A 27,540-nucleotide genomic window follows, 5' to 3' on the forward strand; every position below is an offset into this window, starting at 1 on the left:
GGCTGCATTTTTAGGCATTATTGGCGCGTTTAACGTTTGCAGCTTTGGTCTTCACAGTCGCGTTCTAAATTCCGGCGTTTAAATACATCTATTATATGTTCTAATGTTCAATTCGAACGTTCAAAAACTTGACATACAAGTGTTCCATTCGAACATTGGAATGCGCCTCTGATGCTCTGATGGCAAAAACATTCAATTTTAATAGACGTTCACTTAGAACCTATGATGTCCAAAATGTTCAATTCCAAAAGTTCTAAGGCAAAAAAAAAAAAAAACATAACAAAAACACCAACAAATTCAGATTTGACAGTTCGATTGTTTCTTTGATCTCTATAATATACACAGGTGCACACACATTCCAAGTCAAATCTGATTGTCTTTGTAAAATGGCACAGTTTATCCAAAGTGTCTTACATGTATGAGGACAACAGAAGCATGCAAAAATGTTAGTAAAGAAGCATGTATATGTAAATAATAGAAGCTTGATTAAATAAGCTTTGTTCTAAACAAATCTGAATTTTTTTTTCACCTCTCTCTTGAAAATAAAACCACTCCAAGACAGACAACCCGACTTGTAACCTTGACCTCAGGGAGTCATTTGACATCCTTTCCAAAATAGTGGTGATAATAAACAGAGTGTGCAGCTAGGTTTTGTGGAACTTTTATGTTTTTCTGCAGCTCAAATAAAACTAACATGCAATATCCAAAAATAATTTATGTCTAGATTTTCACCTATTTTGAAAGTTTCACCTAGTAGACAGCTATCTAAGCTCTGCAGTAGACTTATACCTGACTGTCAAAGTGGCATTATGTCACAAAATTGTGTACTCCGAGAAAGACCACAAGGGTTTACTGTGTGATTTGGGACAGGGCCTTTGTCTCAAATCCAGCATTACAACTAAAATGTGGCAACCAAAACTTTAGTTTTGCTCAAACAGATTTGCAAAAAGGTTAAGTTTCTGAAACCTCTAGTGTCACTAAATTAAATGACAGAATTAGAACATGTATTGTTATTATTATTATCAGGGCCGCTGCTGTCCAAATGGGTGCCCTAAACAGCATAATATTGTTGTGCCCCCTCCCTCAAATATGATGATGAAAAAAAAAACACCTACTAAAGGGGTGAAAATAGAACATTAATAAAATATAAAAGTAAATTAATAAATTGTAGCTATCGACATTTACTTATGGCTATAACTTTATTATGACTCTAATTTATTTTATAGTCTCAGAAATCATGCAAAAGGAAATTAAGCAGTTTTACTATGATAAAACCATGGTTTATTTTGTATGGGTTGTGATGTCCAAGTTTTTTTTGTTGTTGAAGAAATGATAAAGGCTGTGTCATCTATAGCAAAAAGGTGTCCAAAAACGAAAGATTAAGTGAATATTTGAATTAAATGTTTGGTCAGTAGCCTAAACAAGGATTTGATTGTCCTGTAATTGTAACAGCAGCAATTAAATGGCATTTGGCTCCCTTTGCAGGCATTTGTAATAACATGGACATAAATTGCTTATTTTGTATTTGCCTACATTATGTAACAGTGTTATTATTAACCAATCATTATTGCCTTATAGTTTTTTTATATAATAGATTTTAAGTAATTTTAAAGGCAATTGATGGCTTAGGTCTGTTCTTATAGCAACAACAACAAAATATTACAGTATATTAATACTTCTTTTTTTATTTTAAGTCACAAAACCATGGTTAATTAGCAGTTACCATGGCTACAAGAACAATGATTTGTGGTGTTATTGTTAAAACCATGGGTAATTTTCATAAGTTTTTTTTTTTTTTTTTTTTTTTTAGGTTCCCTTTCACAGGAATGTGCCTGAAAGTGATAAACGGGCCTCATTTTCACCTAAATTATTTATAATTTATTGTAATATATATAAAAAATGTTTAAGGAATGTATAAATTTGACTATCGAACGTCTCACATCAAGCCTGTAGTTTTCTTTTCTCTTCGCCGGATTGCTGATGTCCTTTACCCGGGTATAGATGTCCATCCATCAGTTATGAACATTCAGCCGCAAACATGAGGTGCGAGTGGTGTTGAGCATGAATGGGGGAATGGCGCATGTTTTTTTTTTTTTTTTTTGTGCCCCCTCTGGGAGTTGGTGCCCTACGCAGACTGCGTACTCTGCCTATAGGGAGCGGTGGTACTGATTATTATTATTATTATTATTGAATGGTCCCCCTTTTTTCAGTCTGAATGAATTGAGTACTTTAGAAATTGAATGGGCACTTGTATACTGTATCCAGTGTAAAAAGCATTGGAGTGATGTATTTGCCCGTGCGTCATCACAAATCCCACAACATTCAATCAAACTGTTTTTGCAGCTTGGTTCCTTGAATGCTTTTTGTACTAAAGAGGATGTATAAACTGAATAGTTCATTTAAAAATGAAATATTAGCTGAAAATGTTTCTCGCCCTCCAAGATTAGTTTATATGGAGAAAATGTGACATGAATATGCTTGCTCACAAAGGCTCTTCTGCAGTGAGTGGTACATAAGCGATATTGCGGATTGTGGACTTTTAGCCAGAAGAAACCGTTTGAAATCTAAAAAAATGTTTGGATTTGTTTCCATACGAACACGCAGCTTTTTAACTTCACAAGACATTATATGATGGACTGTAGTCATGTAGATTACTCGTGGATTATTGTGATGTTTTCATCAGCTGCTTGGACTCCCATTCCATTAACTACAGACGATCTATTGGTTTGCAAGTAATTTAACTATAATTTTTATGATAAAAAATACAGTCATTTACATCTTAACTTGCATGGCCTTGGGGTGAGTAACTATTAATGGTACAAAGACCTCTTAAATGTCAAAAGACTTAAGTAAAATGTGATTTCTTTTGACCCTTTTAATAAATATTTATGTTTAGGCAAAATGAACTAAAATAATAATAATAATAATAAAAAAGTTTCACTTTGGCACTAGCTTTTAATTAATATTGATAATGGTTAATTAGCCAAAATTATTATTATTATTATTATTTATTTATTTATTTATTTATTTTGCATAAATTAACGGTCTAAAACTGAGGCTGTTTTACAGCTAGAGTTTCCCATCACTGCGCTGGAGGGCACTTGGTTATTTATTAATAGAACCATGGCTAATACTTATGCAAACATTGCTTGTTTTAGACCTTCATGCTGTGCTACATTTACTCATCTTGTTTTGAGTCTCAGAGTATCTGCTTTCCTTTCAGTGAGTCTGCACTTTTCTCTAAAATATTATAGGCTCTTTATGTACAACAGCATGGTTATTTCATTAAGTATCACTGCCAAAATGTGTCTCTTTTAATTTATTATTAATATGTTTGGCTTTGTAACGGAATCCCATTTACTTGCAACTTTAAAATCATCTGTTCTTCATTTTGTTCCCATCCGCTTTATTCCTGTCAAACTTCCTTTTCCAGCTGTCATTCACAGCATATGTCATGCATCAGTACTTTTTTTTTTACTGATTTGTGATCCATCACAGTGTGGAGCAATCTTGTTATTCTTTTATCTTTGAGACTGTGCATATAATCAGATTGCAAGGACATTTTTGATTGTGTTGACCGTTCTAGTCACACCACCACTGTCCATCTTAGTTAAAATAGTCTTTTTCTTTCTTTTCTGGTCCTTTTATGATGCAGAATGTCGTAACTGTGGTGGTTACACAAGCTTTATGAAACGGTTTCAAAGACCCAAGGACACTCACAGTGTCTCTAAACCATTTATGTCCTGTTTAGTAAGAACATTGGAATTGACCTGGTCACTGTTTGCATCACAGTTTGATTGAAAGATTGTCAGCTGCAGCTCAACAGCTGCGCAGGCCAAACTGCGACTGAAACAACCTTGTTTTGGACAATCTGAAAACTCATGTTCTAACCACTGAAACTGAAATGTTAACTCACAGTCAGAAAGTTCGTTTGCAAGAACATCTGATAGGCTGACATATTGTCTGATTTTATTGGAAATTCGTGGGAACCTTTCTATTTATTTATTTTTTGCACTTGTGTTTTGAGAACTGCGTTGTTTGGTTGATGTCATAGTACATCTTTTCAGTTTTTTTTTCCTAGTAGTTAAACTAAAAATAAATAATTTAGCTTGTTGCATTTTTACCTATGTATATATATATATATATATATATATATATATATATTATTTTATTTTTTTCAAAGGATTGAAATCATCTTTTGAAATAATTATTTAACTGAAATACGCACAATGTACATTACATTTTTTATTGTAAAAAGCAAAACATGCTAAAAAGATTTATTATGCTTTTATTACTATATATATATTTTTTACATTTTGCCTTCCTAACTTGTAAATTCTGTCATCCCACTCTTCGTGTTTTGGGAAACATTTTTTATTTATTTAATGATTTGTCTATTTCTGGTAGGATAATTTACGTTTCATTTTGGCATCTGCATAAGGGACTTTCTGATCACTCCCCAGAATGTTTTTCTTTTAACTGACAGGCAGATGTTTTCATGCTTGATGCTTTCTCTCTTAGCATCTGATTTTTTCTTTTTCTGTTTCATGTTTAGTCATAATCTTGATTTTCAGTAGCCACAGTATGTACAAATCTGCAGATAAATATAGTACACTTTCTGAGTGGTTCTCTGTGTTTAAGATCTTTTATTCTTGCTTACAGGTTCACAAATCTTATAAACTAGGACATTACGTGATTTAGGCCCTTTAAAATGGACATGCTAAGTCTCTTTTTTTTTTAAATACTTCCTGACAAAAGCAGGACGTTTTAGTACTAATGTAACAAACTAAAGTGCAAATGGTTCACATTAGGTGTGTAATTGATACTTTATCTGTGTATGTATCATTTCTGTGTAGAGAATTGTGGGATATGTAGTCTGTCTCCTCATAAACCAACTAAATGACTCTGTCTTACAAGCTCTTCTTCAACAACAGTATGCAAACTAAATTATTCAGTCTGCATTCACAATTACAACTTATAATAATCAATATCAATTTTCTTCCATCATAATTCTGTAATCGACACACCCTCAACATTCCCAAGTCATTTCCTACCGGTAATTATGACTTTATGGCTAAATGATTATTATGACAATGCAACACAAGCCCTGTTCAGTACAGAGTAACGGTCTCAGTTCACTCACAAATTATTAATACAGTGGAAATGCAGCGTGTACATAGTTGAACTGAGCAACTAGTTGTATAAGTTGCCATTATAAAGCACATCTCAGCACATCTCACTCTCTTTTCTGAGTGTTATTAACACAATGCAGCTTTCACTGTAATTTGCTTGCAAGTCTTTACACCTTAATAGTGCCCGGAGCCGAGGTCTCAGGGTAACGCATGCGTTACGCTCTATAGGCCTCATTCATGAAACAAGCAGAATGATTTTTTGTGTAAATAGCTCTTATTTTCATCCTGATATAAAGAACATTTTAATATTTTCAAAATGTTAGATGGTGCAAAAAAAATAAATAAAAAAATCAGCTTTATGTGTAAAACATCTGAATGTTTTGTTCTTTTGTGGTCTGCATTTTAATAACACCATGGTCCCTATAATACACCCGGCGCAATGCGACACAAGGCGTATTGCAAGTGTGTTTGCTAGTTTCAGTCCGGCGATGTTTGCATTTCCCCGTCCAGCGCCAGGTCATTTAATTAGCAAATGCATTTGCGCTCATTTGTGCGGCCATGGGCATGCTGGTTTAAAAAAAGAGGTGTGTTCAGATGCATTGCTATTTTATAGAGCTGAAAATAGAAAAATAGACTGCGCCATAGACCAACTCAAACCTGCTCTAAAGCCTGACGCAATGTTTTTTCTTTAAAGCACGTGTTAGTATAGGCGGGTCTGCAACGCATGTACACGCTGCTTATTAAACATCGGGACACACAGCAGCACACAAACATGGCAAATATTAAAAATGAACGGATTGCAATGCATACTATTTTTTTGTAGGCAAATTCAATATTTACATATATATAAATGCCTACATGTCATAATGGATAGTCATCGCATGAATCAGAATCAGGCTGTCTATTTGCTCGTACACGAGCAGCTCCGTTTCATCACGGAGGCGCGTTCTGTCTTTGCGCTTGCTAAATTCCACATGTAAATAGCAAATCCGTCATGGCACGAGCACAACTGGCTCTTAAAGGGAATGGAAGAAGAGAGACTGATTGGTTTATTGCACGTTACGCACAAAAAACACTCATTAAGGGGAAATATATAGAGGTGCTCCGATCACGATCGGCCGATCATTATGCGTATCTCATCAGTAAAGCCGGTTTTCTAATCAGCAGTTAATTCCATCAGGTGCGTGATTTCACATAGAGCAGCTGTTACTACACAGAGCCGTTGTTAATAGAGAAGATGCGCAAATCACGTTAATTTTCAGCGTTTATTGGCCCATCTTCTCTATTAACAACGGATCTGTGTAGTAACAGCTGCTCTATGTGAAATCACGCACCTGATGGAATTAACCGCTGATTAGAAAACCGGCTTTACTGACGAGATGCGCATTAACGATCGGCCGATCGTGATCGGAGCACCCCTAGAAATATATATATATATATAGTCTCAATTTAATAAGAAAGATTTCTTATGATGGTATTTTTTTTAGCAAATATATATATTTTTTTCAAAACTTGTCCGAAGCAAAACCAGAAAGGCCAATTTAATTCAAGTTTATGTGCTAGAGGTTTTCACAATACAAATCGTTGCAAGGCAGCTTTACAGAAAGTTTCTAACATATATTTAGTAGTAGCTTATCAGTAGTGACTGTCAGTTAATGTACGTATTGCTGAAATGTATGGAAAAAATCTATTAAAGACGTAATCTAACAGACGATAAACACTATTTACAGCAATTATTATATATTGCAATCAAACTTATTGCAAAATTTGGTTGTTCTGTATGTTGTTTCAGGGTTGGCATCATCTGAGGTCCTCTGAGGAGTGGGCATCATCTCTTCTCAGGTGTTCTGGATCCAGACTGGCTTGTGTAAATCCTAGTTACATCCTGTGGCAAAAACAGTGAAACAAATACATCATTAGCATAGCTGCTGTTCCAACCAAGTAAAATTGATTTGTTTAACCAAAGCTAATGAATAATGATGTGCATTTGATCAGATAAAACTGCAGTACAAAATTATGAGATGCATCATTTGAAAGCTTGGCCAAAGAGATGTCTTTAATCGAGATTTAAACCGAGAGAGTGTGTCTGAACGCTGAACATTTCCAGGAAGGCTATTCCAGAGTTTGGATGCCAAATGTGAAAAAGCTCTACCTCCTTTAGTGGACTTTGCTATCGAAGGTACAACCAAAGGTCCAGATTTTTGCGACCTTAGGTAGCGTGATGGATTGTAGCGTAGTAGAAGGCTAGTTAGGTATGCAGGAGCTAAACCATTAAGGGCCTTGTAGGTACTTAATAATATTTTGTAACTGGTACAGAACTTAATAGGCAGCCAGTGCAGAGACTGTAGAATTAGGGTAATATGTTCATATTTTCTTGACCTGATAAGGACTCTTGCCACTGCATTTTGGACTACCTGTAGCTTGTTTATTGAAGATGCATAACAACCTCCTAGCAGTGCATTACAATAGTCCAGTCTAGAGGTCATGAATGCATGAACTAGCTTTTCTGCATCAGAAACAGGTAACATGTTCCATAGCTTGGCAGTGTTTCTAAGATGAAAGAATGCTGTTTTTGTAACATGGGAAATATGTTTTTCAAAAGTTGCGGTCTAATATAACACCCATATTTCTGATTGTATAGGAAGTAACAGTACATCTGTCTAGTTGCAAATTGTAATCTTTGAGATTCTGTGTACTGTTTCTTGGTCCAATAAGTAATATCTTAGATTTTCCTAAATTAAAGGGGTCATATAACGTTGCTTAAAAAAAAACATTATTTTGTGTATTTGGTGTATTGAAATGCATTTATGCAGTTCAAGGTAAAAAAACAAACAAAACAAATACATTTTACACAAACTGTACATTATTTTTGCTCCTTTATGCCCCGCCTTTCTGAAATGCCTCGATTTAAAAAAAAAAAAGTTCTGAAATTTCTCATCGTTCTAAAAAGCAAGGTGTGATCTGATTGGCCAGCTATCTAGTGCAATGTGATTGGCCAAATACCTCAAGCATGTGACGGAAATGTTACTCCCTTACCATATTGTAACGCCTTGTCCCAGTGCGACATTACAAAAACACTAAACCCGTTATAAACTAGGCATTTGTTGCATCCAGTGGGGATTACTGATTATTTTTTTACGGTTCTCCTCTGGTCAGACAAAACCAGCAGTTCAATTCCAGGCTGCAGCAAAGTTAGATTGTGCAGAAGAATCATCTGGTTCCTGTGGTCTTGTCCCAGTGGCCGTCTATGATACAAGGTCTTCATTGGGGATCTGTCTCTGGGGCTCATTTAGTTGTCCTGGTCTCTCATTCAGGGCCATAGAGGTCCTCTCTAGGTGCCTATCCACCATCTGGGCTGGACACATACTAGATCCGGGTGACTGCAGTGACCATCTGATCTGGTTACAGACTGGATCTCGTGGCTAAGGTGACCTCGGAATAAGAGAGAAACAGACTAATATTAGCATAGATGACATTCTTCTAATGATGTAGCAAGTACATTGTGTGTTATGGGAAGTTTTCCCGGTTCCAGTTTTCCTAATTAATGCAGCTTTAAAATTTTCTTAAATTAAAATCTTAATTTTTTTTTTAACATTTTCCTAATTAATGCAAGATTCAAAATGTGTTAGTGTGTTATGTGTTAGCCAGGTTAAAGGATCTTTCACCTACAAATGAAAATCTGATGTTTATCTGCTTACCCCCAGGGCATCGAAGATGTAGGTGACTTTGTTTCTTTAGTAGAACACAAACGGTGATTAAAAAAAAAACAACAACAACCATTGAGAAGAAAGGTGGCAGCAATGCAGTTAGTCTGCGATCCGCCATAAAGGAAGAAGATGCCTCACATGCAGGCAGTGTTTTGAGACGCTCAACCAGTTCAGACAGTTCAGGCATTGAAGAGGTAAAAAAAAAAACTATATAAATAGTTTTGTACAGACCCATCGTTTTGAGTCTATACACATCAGTGTATCGTCATGAGCTGCAGAGTTTAATTTGGTTTTGTTTGTGTATGTTTTTATTTTATTATTATTATTATTATTATTATTTGTTTTTTTTATTGTATGTTTTAGCTGTGATTCCCAACCACTTGCATTATATGACTAACAGACTATAACGGATTGTTTAAAAAATATCTGTGTTCTACTGAACAAACAAAGTCACCTACATCTTGGATGCCCTTGGGATAAGAAGATAAACCATTTAATTTTCATTTTTGGGTGAACTATCACTTTAAAGAGATGGGTCTTTAATCTAGATTTGAGTATCATCAGCGGAATAGTGGAAACTAATCCTGTATTTTCTAATAATATTACTATGGGGCAACGTGTATATTGAAAATAGCAGATGACCTAGGACAGATCCTTGTGGCACTCCATACTTTAATGGTGAGAACTGAGTTGACTCCCCGTTTAAATTAACAAATGGTAGCGATCAGACCGGTAGGATTCCAATCCGATCTGAGTAAGCCATGATCTATGTGGTCGAACACAGAACTAAGATCAAGTAAAACTAACAATGAGATGCAGCCTTGGTCTGACGCAAGAAGCAAGTCATTTGTAATTTCAACAAGTGCAGTTTCTGTGCTATGGTAGGGCCAAAAACCTGATTTAAATTCTTCTTAGAGACATAAAAAAAAAAAAAAAAAAAATTCAGGAAGGACCACAATTGAACAGACAATTTTTGTTAACATTTTTGACATAAACAGAAGATTTGAAATAGGTCTTTAATTTGCCAGTTCTCTGGGATAGTTGTGGTTTCTTAATAAGAGGCTTAATGACCAGCAGCTTAAATTGTTTTGGGATGTGACCTAATGATAACGACAAGTTAATAATATTGAGAAGCTACTGCTACAGCTAACAACTTTTTCAGTAATTTATAGGGTACAGGATTGAATAAACATTTAGTTTGTTTAGATGCAGTATACTTTTATTTCTTCCTGTCCTATAGTTGTAAAGCATTGCAGTTTTTTGGGGGGTGAGATGAAAGAAACTGAAGTATTAGACACTTTAGATTCTACATTTCTTATTATATTTTTGAGGTTATCTAATTTAGAGAAAGAAATTAATAAAGTGATTACTATTACTCTGCCTCACGTTGTAATCAAATTTTTACTTATTGGATTTACTATTTGAATTAAAACTTTAAATGAACAAACACTGATTAGTAAATTGTTAGTAGTCTTTGCTAAGATGCACATTGTGCTACTGTTATTTACTTAAAGTTAGGGATTTGAACAACCTCTATAATCCTATTAATCTTTCAAATGAATCACATCACACATCCTGCTTCGGAGATGAATTATACTTCAAATTGTTTTGTTGTGGTGCTATTACTTTTATAAGCCATCAGACTTACAGTTTTCACTCAAAAATATTTAGTGTTAAATTTAAGATTTATGTATTTTAAGTGCATTAAATATTCATACATTTGGATATCTATTTAAACTTAATGTGATTCATTTTTTTTTTTTTTTTAACTAAAAAATTACTTAATTTTACCTTCTTTTTTTTTTTGACTTTGGAGACCAAACAGACAGTTAAATAATTGTTATTCCCTGTCAAAATATATCACTGTCGTAATCATGGTGGAAGCTTTTTACATGTGTTTGTTCCTGCTGTGAAGCAGTCAGTTTTTTTTTTTTGTGGAATTTCATATCCACTCACTAGATGTGGGAAGCGTGGGAAAGAAACAGAATCTGTACACTTTATTTTGAAGTCTGTGTTCCATCGGAATTATTTATAAATTGATATTTTAAGTTTTTTTTTTATATACTACAAAAACAAAAAAAAACAAAGACAACTTTCATACAGTTGCTTCATGCAGATTTATGTTTTTCATTAATATCATATCAATATCAATATGATCATTGATTTTTGGAGTGCAAATAGCAACATTCAAGCAACTACCTAAATCACCCTAACATTAAGGTGGAAAGTTTTGGAGATAAGCAATGTCTATATTTTATTCAGAAAGTATAAAATCTGGTATGTAATTGTTCATTTCCACTAGAGATTTCCATCTGTTTCCTCTGTAGGCATCGTTGACGAACAGTGGTATGCACAGAAATAGTTTTTTTGTAAGTAATGGTGACCTGAATCAAAAAAGTGCTGTACTCTAATCTCTGAGGTCATCCCCTCCTCCCCCGCTCTTCCTGCTGATGTCACACCATTATTCATCATTTTCAGGTACTACCAAGTTGCAGTAAGAGCTCTCCTTGTGCACTTAGATGGGTTGGAGGAGTTTGCCACATAATCACTTAAAACAATTGCAGTTCCAGTGAATGTAAGAGGCTGTCATTCAACAACAACCCCCCCCCCCCACCCCCCCTTCCCAATTTTCTCATTACACCTCTTAATAGGAAGCCATCACCTCCGGTGTCTGACCTTTTGCCCTTCCAAGAACAGATTTACACCCTTAGGCCATGCTCCACTGTTAGCTTCATCCGCTCTCTTGCTGAGGGGAGGAAGTAGACCACAGAAAGCACTCAACTGTAGTGCTTGGGGAGAGTGACTTCTACCTTCTGTCTTTTTTTTGCCCCCCCTGCTGTGACCTCACTTCTATTATGGTGTTGCAGTTTCAAAATAGCAGGTTTACTACTGAAAAGAAAGAGTAATAAGTTGTTTCTCGATTTCTTTGTTACTCAACACTTGTGCACTGGAATTACCTGACTGTTAAATCAGTGACCCTTCAAATATGTTCAACCTTATAACTTCTGTTCAGATGTTACTGTATAAGGTTGTAGCAATCACAGAATTTCACTAGTCTGATACCAATACCAGATTGTTGATGCTAAGTTCAATACCAAAGGAATAACTAAAAGTAAAATGTATAAATAAGGGCTGTCAAGTGATGGCAATTTTTTAATCAAATTAATTATATGACGTTTCCATATTGGCTAAGAAATGATCCCCTCAAAATAATTAAAATTAATAATTGTTTTAAACAAGACAAGCATTGAATATACATTGAATATAGCTTCAGAAATAAATAGTTTGATTCAGCATTATTACATAAAGTTTAAAGGCTATGTGACAGTAACATTGTTTTCAGAAGCTGCATTTGAAGTGTCATTTAGGTATACAATATGCACACAGACTGTTCAGATGTGGCATGAATGCAGTTAGAATTGCATAAATGCTATGATATTAATGGGTTTAAAAAAACTGAATATTGATCAATTTGTTTATTTTTATTAAAAATGCTAAAAAAGGAAAATAATAAAAACATTGGAAATTAATTTAAAATAATGAAAAATGTAAATGTTTATTGAACTGTTGTAAAAAAAAAAAAAATCAGTGTCATGTTAACAAAGATGCAGATATTCCTGAAAAAAAGAAACGTTTCCCGTGTGATATTGCTGAACTGTGCCATAAGAAATGAATGAAAGACGAAAAACCCATACAGGAGCCTTTTTTGCTCAAATATCTTGAATTTTTGGGGCATATAACTGAATTCTGATTCCACAGTCTTTGTCAAACACAAATGCCGTTCAAAAGTTTGGGATCAGTAATCTTTTTATTACTTTTTAAAGAAGTCTATTATGCTTAACAAGACTGCATTTAAAAAAAAAAAAAAAAAAAAAAAAACATTGATAAATAAACATTAAAATGATTTATATGAAGGATCTGTGATCTGATGGATAATGTGACATTGAAGACGGAGTAATTGATGCTGAAAATTCAGTTTGCATCATAGAAATAAATTATATTTTAAAATATATTAAAATAGAAAACAGTTATCTTAAATTGCAATGATATTTCAGTGTCTTGGGTGGTTGTTTACTGACCCAAGTCAAAGAGCACAGCCCCAAGTTTCTATCTTGACCCTAGATATGTCTCTGGTTCCACCTTCACTTCATAAAGTCTATAGGATTTTCTGTCTCTTTCAAGATCTGCCAGGCAAGAACTGGTTAAAAATGTATGATGCCTTCAGTATACCATATTTTAATGTTGACTTGGAAGGAAAGGGCCAAGCATGTTGTGCATATCGTTCGACTGAATTAAACCCCACCGACAGGTGCAGGTGCTGCATTTACCCATCTTCCTAAAGCCTGTGTCTGCTGAAAAGCAGTTTGTTAAGTCTTAGCAGGATTCGTCTTATTGAGCATCACCCCCATAACCTGCCTTTGTGTGCGGGTTTAAGTAGGGGACTAGCTAACGGATTAGGCTGATCGCTGCGGCTGGTGAAAACGCATGCGCTAGATACTAATGAGCTTCAAGGACACATGTCATTCCCTCCTTATTACCTTCTGCTTGTGACTCACTGCAAAACTGATACATAAGAGAGAGAGCGCGCTCACCCTGGGCCGTACTCCATACAATGAGTTGATTAGTTCATTTGAATTAGATTCAGAGTGTGTGCGTGTGGATGTGGCAGGGAACAAATGGTGCATTTTCATTTCTCTGCTGTGTTGCTCCCAGACAGGTCAAACAGTCCCAGAGTACAATGAATGGAGCTTAAAATAGTTTATTCTTTCTCTTACAAACAATTCTAAAATAAGAAAGAAGTGGAGATCACAGTCTCTTGTGTTTGTCCCACTCTATGCTCGAAACCACGACTGACCCTGAGACGAAAATACAGTTTTCTGAACGGCTATTAAAGCTAAGTATGAGGGCACAAAGTAGTCAATGGAAATACTTTGTGTTTTGTTATGAAAAACATATAAACTCAACAGTGAAATAAAAAATCAAGCCTGAAGGATGTCCATACACCATTGTGGGTGTAAGGTTAAAAATTACCTCATGAGCAAAGGAATGAGATGATGTTAATGAGATGCTCAGGTTTGGAAACATAATTTAAATGGCTCTCCACAATAAACTTTATATAGCACTTTTTTTTTTTTTTTTTTTTTTTGCAGGGTTATTTATAGGGAACAAACACTGCTGTTCAAAAGTTTGACGTCTGTAAGATATTGATTTTGAAGTTAATACTGCATGATTACTTTACCAACACTTTAATATTTTTTGTTACAAAATTCTTTGAATTTCAAATAAATGGTATTCTTTTTGAACTTTCTATTCCTAAATAAAAAATACATAAAAGCATGTAGCATGTTTTCCACAAAAATAATATGCGGCACAACTGTTTTCAACATAATAAAATAGTAGGGTTGGGAATCACCACAGGCCTCATGATACTTCATGATACGTCACGATACAATATTATTGTGATTTTAAATATATTGCAATATTCTGCAAGATATTGCGGTTTATTACCTTTTTCCAACTTATTTTTCCAAAGTATGTCCCCAAAGGAAAACTTCGGCAACAACTGCTTTAACTAAAAATAAACATTTCTCAGTTTGTTTATCCCACTTTCAGTTTTATTGCTGCAGTGGAAAATGTTATTGTCAAGCAGACAAACTGACAAACACTTTCATGAAAACCTGACATAAATGTTGTTTGCACCTTTCAAATTGTATTATAGTCTAGACTAGTCCACCTTAAATGTAAACAGGTATGCACTGCTGTGCTACTACATGTATTTTGAACCATGCTACTTGAACTTGTAGTTAAGTTGTGCAGGCCCTTTTGAAAGTAAATTATTGTTCAATTTAAATTAAATTAAATTAAATGTAGTCTTACATCTAGGGATGCTCAGAAATGAAAATTCTAGGCCAAGACAAAAATGGAAAATTCTGGATCGCTTGACTGAAAACGAAAAGGCTTTGTAATGATTATTTATTATTTTATTTAATAATGTAAAGTAATTTTATATGACTTTTTTAAATTTAACTCAATTATAATGATACTGAATTGAAAAAAAAAAAATTAACACAATAAAACTGGATGTAATTTATATTAATATTGGTAACTTTACAATAATGTTCATTAGTTAACTACTGTAGTTAACAAACTAACAATGAACAATATACTTCAATATAATATAATATAATATAATAATCTAAATATGTATGTACATGTAAATATTTTATACATTGCATGCAGCAATTGTGGCAATTCTGAACGATTAGTTGTTAATGGTGGAACTGATTTATTGACTGAATTCTTTGTGGTTTCAGGAGCAAGCAGTGCCTCCTCTGTAGTGTGGATGAGGGAGTCATGGCTGACCACATCTCCCCACTGGAGTCCGGCCAGTTGCTCAGCCAAGACATCCCAATGCTCACCTCCCCACCTCCCCCGCCCAACATCGTCAACGGAGAGGGACCCCAACAGGTAGGATAAATCAGCATTGTTTTTCATGCTCACTTGTGTGTCAAGTCTGTAAGCTATGTTCTGCAGAAAAAGCTATTTTCTACCTAGTAGGCTACTGAAGTTCTGATGAAATAATTTCTCATGGCAAACTCACTTATATGGTTCTGTTGAACACAGGAGAGCAAGCTGAGCCAGGTCTTATACCAAAGATTGGTCAATATAGTTAATGTTGATGTTTATTTTGTACTAAAACACTTTAAAAATGGAAAATGGCATGCTGTAATTTTGCCCTGATAATTATGGAGTTGTGACACTTACACTACTCATTTACTCTAAAATAACGTCTCTACCCTATTTGCCACCCTTAGTGCTCGGTTCAGAGACACCTTCTCTAGGGATGCACAATCAACCACCTCCAATAGCTTTATCTGTGACTTGATCACATTTTGATTTTACAGTCTCCATTGGAAGGGACTAAAATAATAATAAAGCAGATTACAAGATGGAGTATTATTCAAACAGATTTATTAATACAACTCCTGACCAAATAGCATAGCAACAGTTTAATACAGACAAAATTATCAACTACGGAGTAATATTACCAGCATCCAACAAAATAAATAGAGAAGGAGTATAATGCTGTATTAAGTTTTTATGGCATAAAATTATAAACATCTTACAACTGCTACTAGTAATAATACAAATGGCAAAACATGAAATTATAATACCATAGCTTCCCAAGTGGTCAGGGAACTGCAGAAGATTTGTGAGTTGATGAAAAGCCAATTAATTCCTAAACATTTCAATGAATACAGTTGCAAAATTTAGTAAAATTGAATTTAATCTAAATTTAGCTTGATGCGCTATGTGCTTCATTTCTATACATTTACGTGCCAGCAGCTCAATAACTTCTAAAATGTTAAATAATAAATACTAATATCAGTATTAATACAAATATAAATACCAAGGCCGCCCATGAGGCCCATGCCCATGTCCAACAACCAATCACAGTTCGTTTAGTTCATCACATTTTCAAGGCGTGAAAATGTCGCTACAATAACAGACAGTTAAAACTCTGAAATATTTTAAAGATTCTATGTCGCAAACTTTTTTAACATAATTTTGAAAATCTAGCATTTAGTTGATCCTGATAAGAGCTCTTCGTCACAGTTGTAAACACGACAGCTTTATTTCGTGAGGGGGTTTGGCACCACGATATCTTTGTTTCCATGCAGAACGTTAAAGAACGTGACACACACGTCTCATGGAAATCCTGTAAAATTCAACCAATCCGATGACGACTTCTGCACTCCTGAAGTGTTTCCAATTTTGTGTCCCATATGGATCAGACGTTTAGCCAAAGGTCCGTGGGAGTGACATCTGGGGCTGCGACTATTACGTCACTGACCCTGACCCAGCACAGACTTTTGATTAGGGAGTAACTGCCGTGGAGAGGATCTGTCCATCCGTTGCTGTCCCCGAAGGCTGTCATGGCGAGAGTCAGTGGTCGTGACGAGGCTGGATGCCACTGCTGTCACTCAAATGGATGTCAGGCTGATTTCTCTTAAGTGACCAAGACTGCTGTTTTCAAAAAAAGTGTTTTTCACCTTGTGTGACTGTTTCATTTCAGTATTTTTTTTATTTTTTTTGGAAGTGGATTTGTAGTAGTGGCTGATATTTGGCATTTAAAAAAAAAAAATGTGTTTGAGGTGGGACTTTTATTTTGACGGTGTGAAAAACAGCAGCATCTAAGAACACAGTGCTCACATTCTCCCTTTTGTTCACTGTCATCGTTAACACTTACATTTACATTTAGTCATTTAGCAGACACTTTTATCCAAAGCGACTTACAAATGAGGACAATGGAAGCAATAAAAAACAACAAAAGAGCAACGATATATAAGTGCTATAACAAGTCTCCGTTAGCTTAAATGCAGTACACGTAGCAAGGGCTAAAAATAGAGCAAGCTAGTGTTAGAGGTCTGTTTTTTTTGTATAATAATTGTATAATAAATGAAAAGAAAACTGATAGAATACAAAAAGATTAGAAAGCTAGTTAGATTTTATTATTATTATTATTATTATTATTATTATTATTATTATTTATTTTAAATAAAATTAGAATAGTGAGTGCTAAAGTTAGAGGGTCAAATAAATATGGAAGAGATGTGTATTAAGCCGATTCTTGAAGATGGCTAAGGATTGAGCTGCTCGGATTGAGTTGGGGAGTTTTTTTAACTTCCCTAAAAAAATACACAAACATATAAAACAAACTTCTAGCGAAATACTAACAGCATCTAACTTACCAATCGAAAAGAAATGTTGCAAGTTCAGAGTCGAACCTAATTTCGTTCAGGTCCATCAGCGATTGAAAGCAGTGCCGATGTTTACTCTGGTTCGGCTCCTTTTCTTATCGGATTTGATTTGTGATTCCGAGCGCGATTGTTTCCCTGTAGCGGGTGGTGGTCTCTTGCCAAGGGCTTGAGCCATAATTTCTCTCTCTTCCCTGAACTGAAATGAAGTACTGTGCTGTACTTTCCACATGATTGACATCAGGTTCAGGCACACCCACAAAAGACGTGCGAGTTATTCGTGTATTGCAGGTTGGCTGGTGGTTATGTTGCGCGCATACCGCCTCCCATGGCCGAAACTGGTATTACGAAACCTGTCGGGCCGGGCTAGTAATGCTAATGCTAATTAAGGTTGATATCTCTGCAGCACTATAACTTGACATTTTTTTAATGACATCATCGCCCTTATTTCTTCTCATTCTTTTGATGCGTGTAGGTCATGTTATGGATATTTTTACCTCAATTTTTGCATATGGCACCTTTAAACTGATCATCAGTCATACAGCGCTCCGGACCATGCACCTCATGATGAGCCCGACGCACAGCCACAGAAACAAGAATGAGATGCATTCTAACATAACTGTGGCATTAAACTCAGTAAGTGAGGGCTCATTTAAAATATTGCACACATATAGGCCGTTCAGATTACTTGTTAAATTGCAATGAAATACCTTATCTGCAGACGATGTGGATTGAGACTTTGTAATGGCCAAAACTATGTATTTTGCATGCATCACCTTACAGTGCGGTGTGCATGAAAATAATAAGGCGGCAGAGTGAACTTATCATCAATAGTGGTTCTCACGTAGTCCTCCTACGTCATCACCACATAGTGAGCGTTATAAGTTAAATGATCAGTCTTTAAGAAAAGGACTCTGTGAGAACCACTATGGATGATAAGTTTGCTGTTGTTGTTATTTTCTCTTTCATTTCATGGATTTAACGAGTTATCCGAGTCAAAGCGACAGGCTCTAATTCTCTTTTGCACGCACGCTCTGTATGTGTGTGTGTGTGTGTTTGAAATGTGCCGCTAAAGTGAAATAGTTGGGCAGTTTGATAGCCGAATTATAATAGGCTGCCTAATAAAAAGAACTAATATTTATTATTATTATTATTTAATACATTAATAGGAGAATGAACCTAATATCGTCTTGATTATCGACAGAGAAATCTCATGTCGATATATCTGACTAACGTCGATACACTATATTATCGTCTATCTGCACAACCCTAGCACCCAATAACAAAGATAACACATCAGCAGTGCCACTGCAATGTTGTGAACGCGCACACAACAGACCCGGAAGAAAAGACAATGCTGAATAAAGTAGTAATTTTTGTTTTTACTGCCCCAATTTTTGGACCAAAAAGTATTTTCGATGCTTCAGCAAATTCTAACTGACCCTCTGACGTCACATGGACTACTTTGATGATGTTTTTATTACATTTCTGGACATGAACAGTATACCGTACACACACTTTCAATGGAGGAACAGGAAATTATCTGACTAAATCTAAAATATCTTAAACTGTGTTCCGAAGATGAACAGAGGTCTTACGGATCTGGAACAACATGAGGATGAGTCATTAATGACATAATTTTAATATTTGGGTGAACTAACCATTTTATTGAAACAGAATGCGTCACATCACACATCACATCGCAATGTCAAGTGTCTTTACAGGATCTTTACATGATGTGTGTGAATGTACACACCGACTCCGGAGAATCACTGGCAGTGGGAATGAACCACAATCAAACGATCCCGGGACAAATCATGGGACACATTATCTGTGTATTTCCCGGAATATCTGTGTATAAGTGGTTCAAGAATACAATTGAGTCTTTGCTGGTGCGAAAAGCCAGGACTAGTTCAGTGTTAATTACCACAAAATAATTTTCGCGTCTCCGTGTTTGTTTGTGCCCTTTGCATTTCTCTTTATATGTGGCCTTTTACGCCTACAACTAATCATGAGTGTGGCGCCTCTCCAGGTGTGCGTTTGATGTTTGCAACAGGGAGAGCTCAAGTCAAAATAAGTGTAACTAAGTGACTCCTGGTGTTAGCTGGTCTGTGTGTCAGAGGAAATGTGCTTGTGCAAGAGAGATTGGTAAAACGGTGCGTGTGAGAATACAAAACTGACGGCAGGAGTTTTCTGAGTCTCTGTGACCCGGACCGAGTGACACATCCTTCCGAAAACATTAGTGACAATGTGCCATGATGACTTATGCCTCTGACCTGACCTTTCCCACTGGACTCTCACTCGGCAACCGGGTTCCCTCCTCCCTCTTCCTGTGTGCCGCGTAGCACTTGTGCATTTGACATCGCAGTTGAAACAAGGAAAGCTAAATATCAGTGTGGCATACTCCTGGCAACACTGTTGCTGGTCTTTCATATAAGTGGAGTGCGTGCACATTGATTCACAGTACCTATTCATTTCTCCCTCCTGCCTCACCGCTCTGACTACGCCACTTATGTCTCTCCTCTCTACTTCCTGCGGTCCTGCCTGTCTGTTTGTCTGTGCTAGAACCAGGACAAGATGAATCAGGCCGTTGTTTGTCAATACTTACTATTAGCCCAGGTGCCCAGCTGTTCTCTTCATTGTAAAGATTTGATGGAACCCTCCCTCCTCCCAGCAGCCAACTATAAGCACTGACGTCTGGCCTTTTACGGTTTCATTTATTTGCCTTTACCTCCCTCTGGCTTGGGTTGTTTCAGGTTTTTATGTGGTCTTCAAAAAATTTGGTTTTAAGTGCAAAAGGCTTCTTGAAGCAGCATTCAGGCTAACCTTAAGAGCAAAGACTTTAAGCTGGCTAGAACGGGCCACTCTGCAGGAAGTCTGTGCTGGATAAGAACGGAGTGATGTTAGTTCTTCCAAAAAGACCCTTGTATAAATGGCTCTAAATCGACCAGAAAACACTTATATGTTTTTGATTCACTTTCCTTTTGATCTTGTACACTCTTTCTTGTTAACATTGTACTTGCCACAGAAAAAAATCAACCAGTAAAGCGAAGCAAAAGCTTTTCTTGCCTAAAGCTAACAAAATGTTTACTTTTATTGATTCGTAAATACAATTACGGTTGTCCCAATACATACGGATCTTGATATATGTCATTTGTTTTTAGGTTTTTCATTGTTTATTTGCACGTTGATAATTTATTCTACAGTTCAGTTCGTACAGAAATGAATAAGGGAAAACTCTGAAACTGATGTTTCCCAGTTAGCGTTAATTGTACGAATCCGCATCCTGGACAAAAATAAATCATGCTAGAGAGATGCCAAAACTGGATACGAAGGTACAGTCTCACCAATACTCTGGGAATTTTTGATCCAGTTAACAAAATCACTGTGCATCACAATGTGTCTCATAGTTTGCTTATCCGACCCAAAATTTATTTTTGTTGTTTTTGTTTTTTTTGGTGAATGCATTAGTCTAATTTAACAGCTTTTTAGCACACAAAGAATTTTTTTTTTTTTTGAGTGCGTCATTCAGGTGATATGAAAGTGAATAACCCCTCACTCCCCACCGCTCCACTTAATGCCATCCTGCCGTGACGAGGTGGACGGAAGACGCACAGCTGGGCCTAAGGCCAGAGCTGGGAGTGGATTCATGTGTAGTGGCCGTGATACCACACAGTGCCTTGAGTTATGGCCGTTCATCGAGCTGTGCCCTCTGAAAGCATAAAATGGCTGAACCAAACATTAATCTTTCCCTTTGTCCCCACATGTTACTCCTCCCTGTGCTCACTGGTGAACTAAGCAATGTTTCCATAGCAATGAGATTCTGGCTTTCTCACTCCCTCTCTAGAGTGTCTCACTTATCACCTAATAGGAGAGAAAATGGACAATTATTTGTAGAGCTGGTCATCTCAAGTAACAGTCTCCCATTCAGTGTTGTGGAGCAGAATTCTCACTCTTGTCAGCACCATCATGTAAAAGGAGTTTGATCAATAGGGTGAGGTTGCTTTCACATAATGACTCTGTACAATGCTGCTTCTCTCCCATTCACCTTTAGTTCAGTTTCACCTATACTATGTGTCATGAAATACAAATTGCAGCAAGCAAATATCCAGCTTTGATGGTTATTCTGTGTAATCCATTGAAGGTTAAGGTCATACCTTGCAGAAGAGGTTTGTGCCTCAGGTTGACTGTCAGAGATCAGTTGCTTTTCACAGTTTTGCATTTTGCTTTTTACTACTCAAAAGTGCTTCTTTTGTGAGAGGTTTTCCTGTTTTACTTCTACATTCGATCTTTTAGCAGACACCTTTATTTTTCCATTTTATCATAAAGCGTTCATTTCCTATAGATAATCACCTGTAATTGCTTTTCAAATGCAGTGAACAATGACTTCAGCTGATTACAATCAAATTCCTAACTGACACCTTTAATTCAAGCTGACAATATTTAGTAGCACCCTATGTGTGTCACATCTGGCTTGAGGAGAACAAGTCAAGGGAGGAGGACATGGCAACTAATTGCAGAAGGCTTTATTGGACCAACAGCATCACACACTGCTTTAGGTGTCAAGAAAATGGTCTTCCTCTGTAACAATCAGTCATTGATGTCTTGAGGCTCTTTGCTATTTTAATCAATACGTCCTACAGTGTCATTGTAAGGCTCTTCTGCCAGAGCTCATTTACCTGAGGCTATTTGAGCCCATGTCATTATGGTTCTTGCTCTTTTCTGCATGGCAACGACATCCAGTGGCTCCTCTTCAACGTCACATATTTCAGTTTCGTGTCAGCTAAGCTGCAGTGCCACGTTGCCACGCTGTAAACAATTAAAGAGTAACAAATAGTGAGCAACCTGAGCCCTGACTCATCGGAGAAGTACAGACGTCAGTGGCTAACAGCCGAGTACGCAAAGGCACCACTGGCCCATCTCCAGGGTAATAAAGCCAGCGCTAACCGCTGTAGCTGTGTTTGCTAATCACTCTCGCTTCCCACCGCCTCCTGATGGCCTTGTACCTAAACCAGGCAAGTTCAGCCTGGCCGTGACGCATTAGAGAAACAATGTTCCCATCTGTAATCTTTGCTCATGCAAATCATTGTCACTCAACCACCTGGATACTAAATCTCTTATCTGACATTTTACTGCCCCAATTTATAGTCCGAACATATTAAAGAAACTGGCTTCCAGTTTGCTTTAATATGTAGAGATACAAAATCAGTACACGAACAACTTAAAAAGCTTTTATTCTAGGATGATGAGTCAGGAGGATTGACTATTAAAGCTAAAAAAAAAGAAAGTCTTTTAGCACTCATTCATGTAGGTGTGGAGATGCTTTTACCTAGTTACTGTGGCAGTAACGGTGCACCATGAATTGACAACTTCATTATGCAAATGTAGCAGCATCGTCATGAAGTTCCACAGCATAAGAGTAAATTAATTGGCGCAAATAATACATTTCAAGACAATTTTAATGAAAAATAAAAATAAGAATGACAGAAATTTAGGCCAAAGTGGGTGGAGATGAAAAGTCATTATTTTATCTTTAAGTTTAAAGCTTATTAAACTTAAAACAAATATACACATTACAAATACACATTATACACATAAAACAAACAGTGCTTTATTTTTCTTTATTTTTTTTGTATTTATCAGTAGCATTCTATAAATGGAATGAACAAATATATAAACGGAACACTGCATTCACTTCACTGTATAAATCATACATTGATTTTCTTATGGCATTTCTGGATTTTGCGAGTGTCAGATATGGAAGCGAGGCGTGATGGTGTGAATGTGTCCCAGCCCCCTTAGATGTAAGGCTACATTTACACTGGTGCGATTTTGTTTTTAGATAAAAATGATCCTTGGCCATGATGTCTTTCCACTATCTCTTACAAATGTTGGAAGTCATTAATTTCCAATGGCGTGCTCCAATACTGGACCGAAAGTACGTTACGTGACCATTCATGCACACTGTAACATCATGCAACATAAGACAATAAATACAATTTATATTCCACTTTTACTCAAAGCTTGCTTTGAACCACCAAGTGTTTGTAATAACTTCTGACTGCAGTCTAAAGTGTGTTTTGACCATGTAAAGTTGCTGAAATTAAATATGTTATTACCGCTGAGTTAGAACAACGATCATGAAAGAGAGAACACTAGTAAATGTAGGCTACATTTACTTGTCACGGTTGGGTTAAGGGAAAAACACAAGGAAAGGGTAAGATCCAATAGCAGGTAAGTTTTATTGCACAAACAGGTAAATACAAAATAAAACTGTCTTGAGAGACAAACCAAACAAAAAGGGAACCGGATGAAACGGGGAACTCGGAAGAACGAGAAGGTAGAGGAAGTCTGGGGGAACGAGAGCATGAGACACATAGGGTAAGGACTCCATGAAGACAACAGAGAAAGACAGCTCTATATAGGGAAACTAATGACAGAGTATTGTCAACACCTGTGCGATTCTAATTGGAGTGCAATTACTGTGAAGACACAACCAGACTAGCGGAATTAAAGTGCCTATGGTGAAGTGCCTAAGGGGAAGTGAGCTCATTAGGGAACACCCAGGAAAACAAAGACTGGCAGCGTGACATTACCCCCTCCCTACGGAGCAGCTACCAGATGCTCCACCTAAACCCAGGAAAACCCCAACAGAAAAAGAGGCAGGAGGGAGGTGGAACGGCGGCGGACCAGGGGGAGGGACGGAGGGACAGAAAACAGGGACAGGAGCAACCAGGAGGAATGGAAAGGTGCAACACAAAACAAGGAGTCCAGGAGGGAGGCGGACAGGTGGAGGCTCAGGGGGAGGGAAGGAGGGCCAGACTAAACTAAAAGGAACAGACAGAAACAGAACTCAAAAAACACAAAACATAAGTCCATGAAGGACATGTTGAGGCGTCCACCAGGACGGAGCAGATGACCACCACAGCCGTGTGGTCAAGGCCAGAGCCCTCCAGGGCGGAGCGGAAGACCACCACGGCCTTGTGGTCAAAGTCAAAGCCCTCCAGGGCGGAGCGGAAGACCACCACGTCTTTGTGGTCGAGGCCGGAGTCCACCAGGGCGGAGCAGAAGACCACCACGTCCTCATGGTCACCGCCAGAGTCCCCCAGAGCGGAGCGGACGACCACCACATCCTCGTGGTCACCGCCGGAGTCCCCCAGGGCGGAGCGGATGACCACCACGTCCTCATGGTCACCGTCGGAGTCCCCCAGGGCGAAGTGGTCTCGGGCACTGCATCGGGAACGGCCTCCGGCACCGCATCGGGAAAGGTTTCGGGCCCCGCCTCGGTCTCCAGAACCGCAACGGACACCGCCTCGGCTTCGGGCCCCGCCTCGGCCTCCGGAAAAGCATCGGACACCGCCTCGGCCTTGGGCACCGCCTCGGCATCGGGCACCGCCTCGGCATCGGCCTCTGGAACAGCCTCGGGCACCGCCTCGGGCACCGCCTCGGGAACAGCATTGGCCTCTGGAACAGCATCGGGCTCCGCCTCGGCATCGGGCACCGCATCGGCCTCTGGAACAGCATCGGGCACCGCCTCGGCATCGGGCACCGCATCGGCCTCTGGAACAGCATCGGGCACCGCCTCGGCATCGGGCACCGCATCGGCCTCTGGAACAGTATCGGGCACCGCCTCGGCATCGGCCTCTGGAACAGCCTCGGGCACCGCCTCGGGCACCGCCTCGGGAACAGCATTGGCCTCTGGAACAGCATCGGGCTCCGCCTCGGCATCGGGCACCGCATCGGCCTCTGGAACAGCATCGGGCACCGCATCGGCCTCTGGAACAGCATCGGGCACCGCATCGGCCTCTGGAACAGCATCGGGCACCGCCTCGGCATCGGGCACCGCCTCGGGAACTGCATCGGCATCGGGAACAGCCTCGGGCACCGCCTCGGGAACTGCATCGGGAACAGCATCGGCATCGGGCACCGCATCAGCATCGGGCACCGCCTCGGCAACAGCATCGGCCTCGGGAACAGCATCGGGCTCCGCCTCGGCATCGGGCACCGCATCGGCCTCTGGAACAGCATCGGACACCGCGTCGGCCTCTGGAACAGCATCGGGCACCGCCTCGGCATCGGGCACCGCCTCGGCATCGGGCACCGCCTCGGCATCGGGCACCGCCTCGGCATCTGGCACCGCCTCGGCATCGGCCTCTGGAACAGCATCGGCCTCGGGAACAGCGTCGGCCTCGACCTCTGGAACAGCATCGGGCTCCGCCTCGGCATCGGGCACCGCATCAGCCTCTGGAACAGCATCGGGCACCGCCTCGGCATCGGGCACCGCATCGGCCTCTGGAACAGCATCGGGCACCGCCTCGGCATCGGGCACCGCCTCGGGAACTGCATCGGCATCGGGAACAGCCTCGGGCACCGCCTCGGGAACTGCATCGGGAACAGCATCGGCATCGGCCTTTGGAACAGCATCGGGCTCCGCCTCGGCATCGGGCACCGCATCGGCATCGGGCACCGCCTCGGGAACTGCATCGGCATCGGGAACAGCATCGGGCTCCGCCTCGGCATCGGGCACCGCCTCGGGAACTGCATCGGCATCGGGAACAGCCTCGGGAACTGCATCGGGAACAGCATCGGCCTCGGGAACAGCATCGGGCACCGCCTCGGGAACAGCATCGGCCTCGGGAACAGCATCGGCCTCGGGAACAGCATCGGCCTCGGGAACAGCATCGGGCTCCGCCTCGGCATCGGGCACCGCATCGGCCTCTGGAACAGCATCGGACACCGCGTCAGCCTCTGGAACAGCATCGGACACCGCATCGGCCTCTGGAACAGCATCGGCCTCGACATCGGGCACCGCCTCGGCATCGGGCACCGCCTCGGCATCGGGTACCGCCTCGGGAACTGCATCAGGAACAGCATCGGGAACAGCATCGGGCACCGCCTCGGCATCGGGCACCGCCTCGGTATCGGGCACCGCCTCGGCATCGGGCACCGCCTCGGCATCGGGAACAGCCTCGGGCTCCGCCTCGGGAACTGCATCAGGAACAGCATCGGGAACAGCATCGGGCTCCGCCTCGGCATCGGGCACCGCATCGGCATCGGGCACCGCCTCGGGAACTGCATCGGCATCGGGAACAGCATCGGGCTCCGCCTCGGCATCGGGCACCGCCTCGGCATCGGGCACCGCCTCGGGAACTGCATCGGCATCGGGAACAGCCTCGGGCACAGCATCGGCCTCGGGCACCGCCTCGGCATCGGGCACCGCCTCGGGAACTGCATCGGCATCGGGAACAGCATCGGGCTCCGCCTCGGCATCGGGCACCGCCTCGGCATCGGGAACAGCCTCGGGCACAGCATCGGCCTCGGGAACAGCATCGGGCTCCGCCTCGGCATCGGGCACCGCATCGGCCTCTGGAACAGCCTCGGGCACCGCCTCGGCATCGGGCACCTCCTCGGGAACTGCATCGGGCACCGCCTCGGCATTGGGCACCACCTCGGGCACCGCCTCGGGAACAGCATCGGTATCGGCCTCTGGAACAGCATCGGGCACCGCCTCGGCATTGGGCTCCGCCTCGGGCTCCGCCTCGGGAACTGCATCGGGCTCCGCCTCGGGAACTGCATCGGGCTTCGCCTCGGGAACTGCATCGGGCTCCGCCTCGGGAACTGCATCGGGCTCCGCCTCGGGAACTGCATCGGGCTCCGCCTCGGGAACAGCCTCGGCCTCTGGGACTTTCTCCAGGCCTTGAGGGACGGTCGACGCCTGTCTCCTCCTCCTCCGTCCTCCACGATGGCGAGTCGGCGGCACCTTGTCTGGAGACTCAGGCGTTGAGTCGTCCATCTTAAGCTGTGGCTCTGGGCTGGCGACAATCCTGTGCTGTGGTGTTAGGCTGGCGGCCATCTTGTGCTGTGGCGCTGGGCTGGCGGCCATCTTGTGCTGTGGCGCTGGGCTGGCGGCCATCTTGTGCTGTGGCGCTGGGCTGGCGGCCA

At 40.1% G+C, this 27,540-nt stretch overlaps 1 protein-coding gene across 3 annotated transcripts in view; it reads left to right on the forward strand.

The window, feature by feature from the left end:
* The window catches only part of fndc3a (fibronectin type III domain containing 3A), a 78,378-nt gene that overhangs the window by 673 nt on the left and 50,165 nt on the right, over positions 1-27,540 (forward strand). The window contains exons 2-3 of one of the 3 annotated variants that reach the window (XM_026263262.1): positions 6,925-6,999; positions 15,154-15,307. In XM_026263262.1, the coding sequence (XP_026119047.1) occupies positions 15,194-15,307 (114 nt within the window). In that variant the 5' untranslated portion in view covers positions 6,925-6,999; positions 15,154-15,193. The remainder of the gene's footprint in view (positions 1-6,924; positions 7,000-15,153; positions 15,308-27,540) is intronic. The other 2 variants (XM_026263261.1, XM_026263260.1) reach the window with 2 other exon arrangements.

This window comes from Carassius auratus, unplaced genomic scaffold, assembly GCF_003368295.1.
Source record: "Carassius auratus strain Wakin unplaced genomic scaffold, ASM336829v1 scaf_tig00216461, whole genome shotgun sequence".
Taxonomy (NCBI): domain Eukaryota; kingdom Metazoa; phylum Chordata; class Actinopteri; order Cypriniformes; family Cyprinidae; genus Carassius; species Carassius auratus.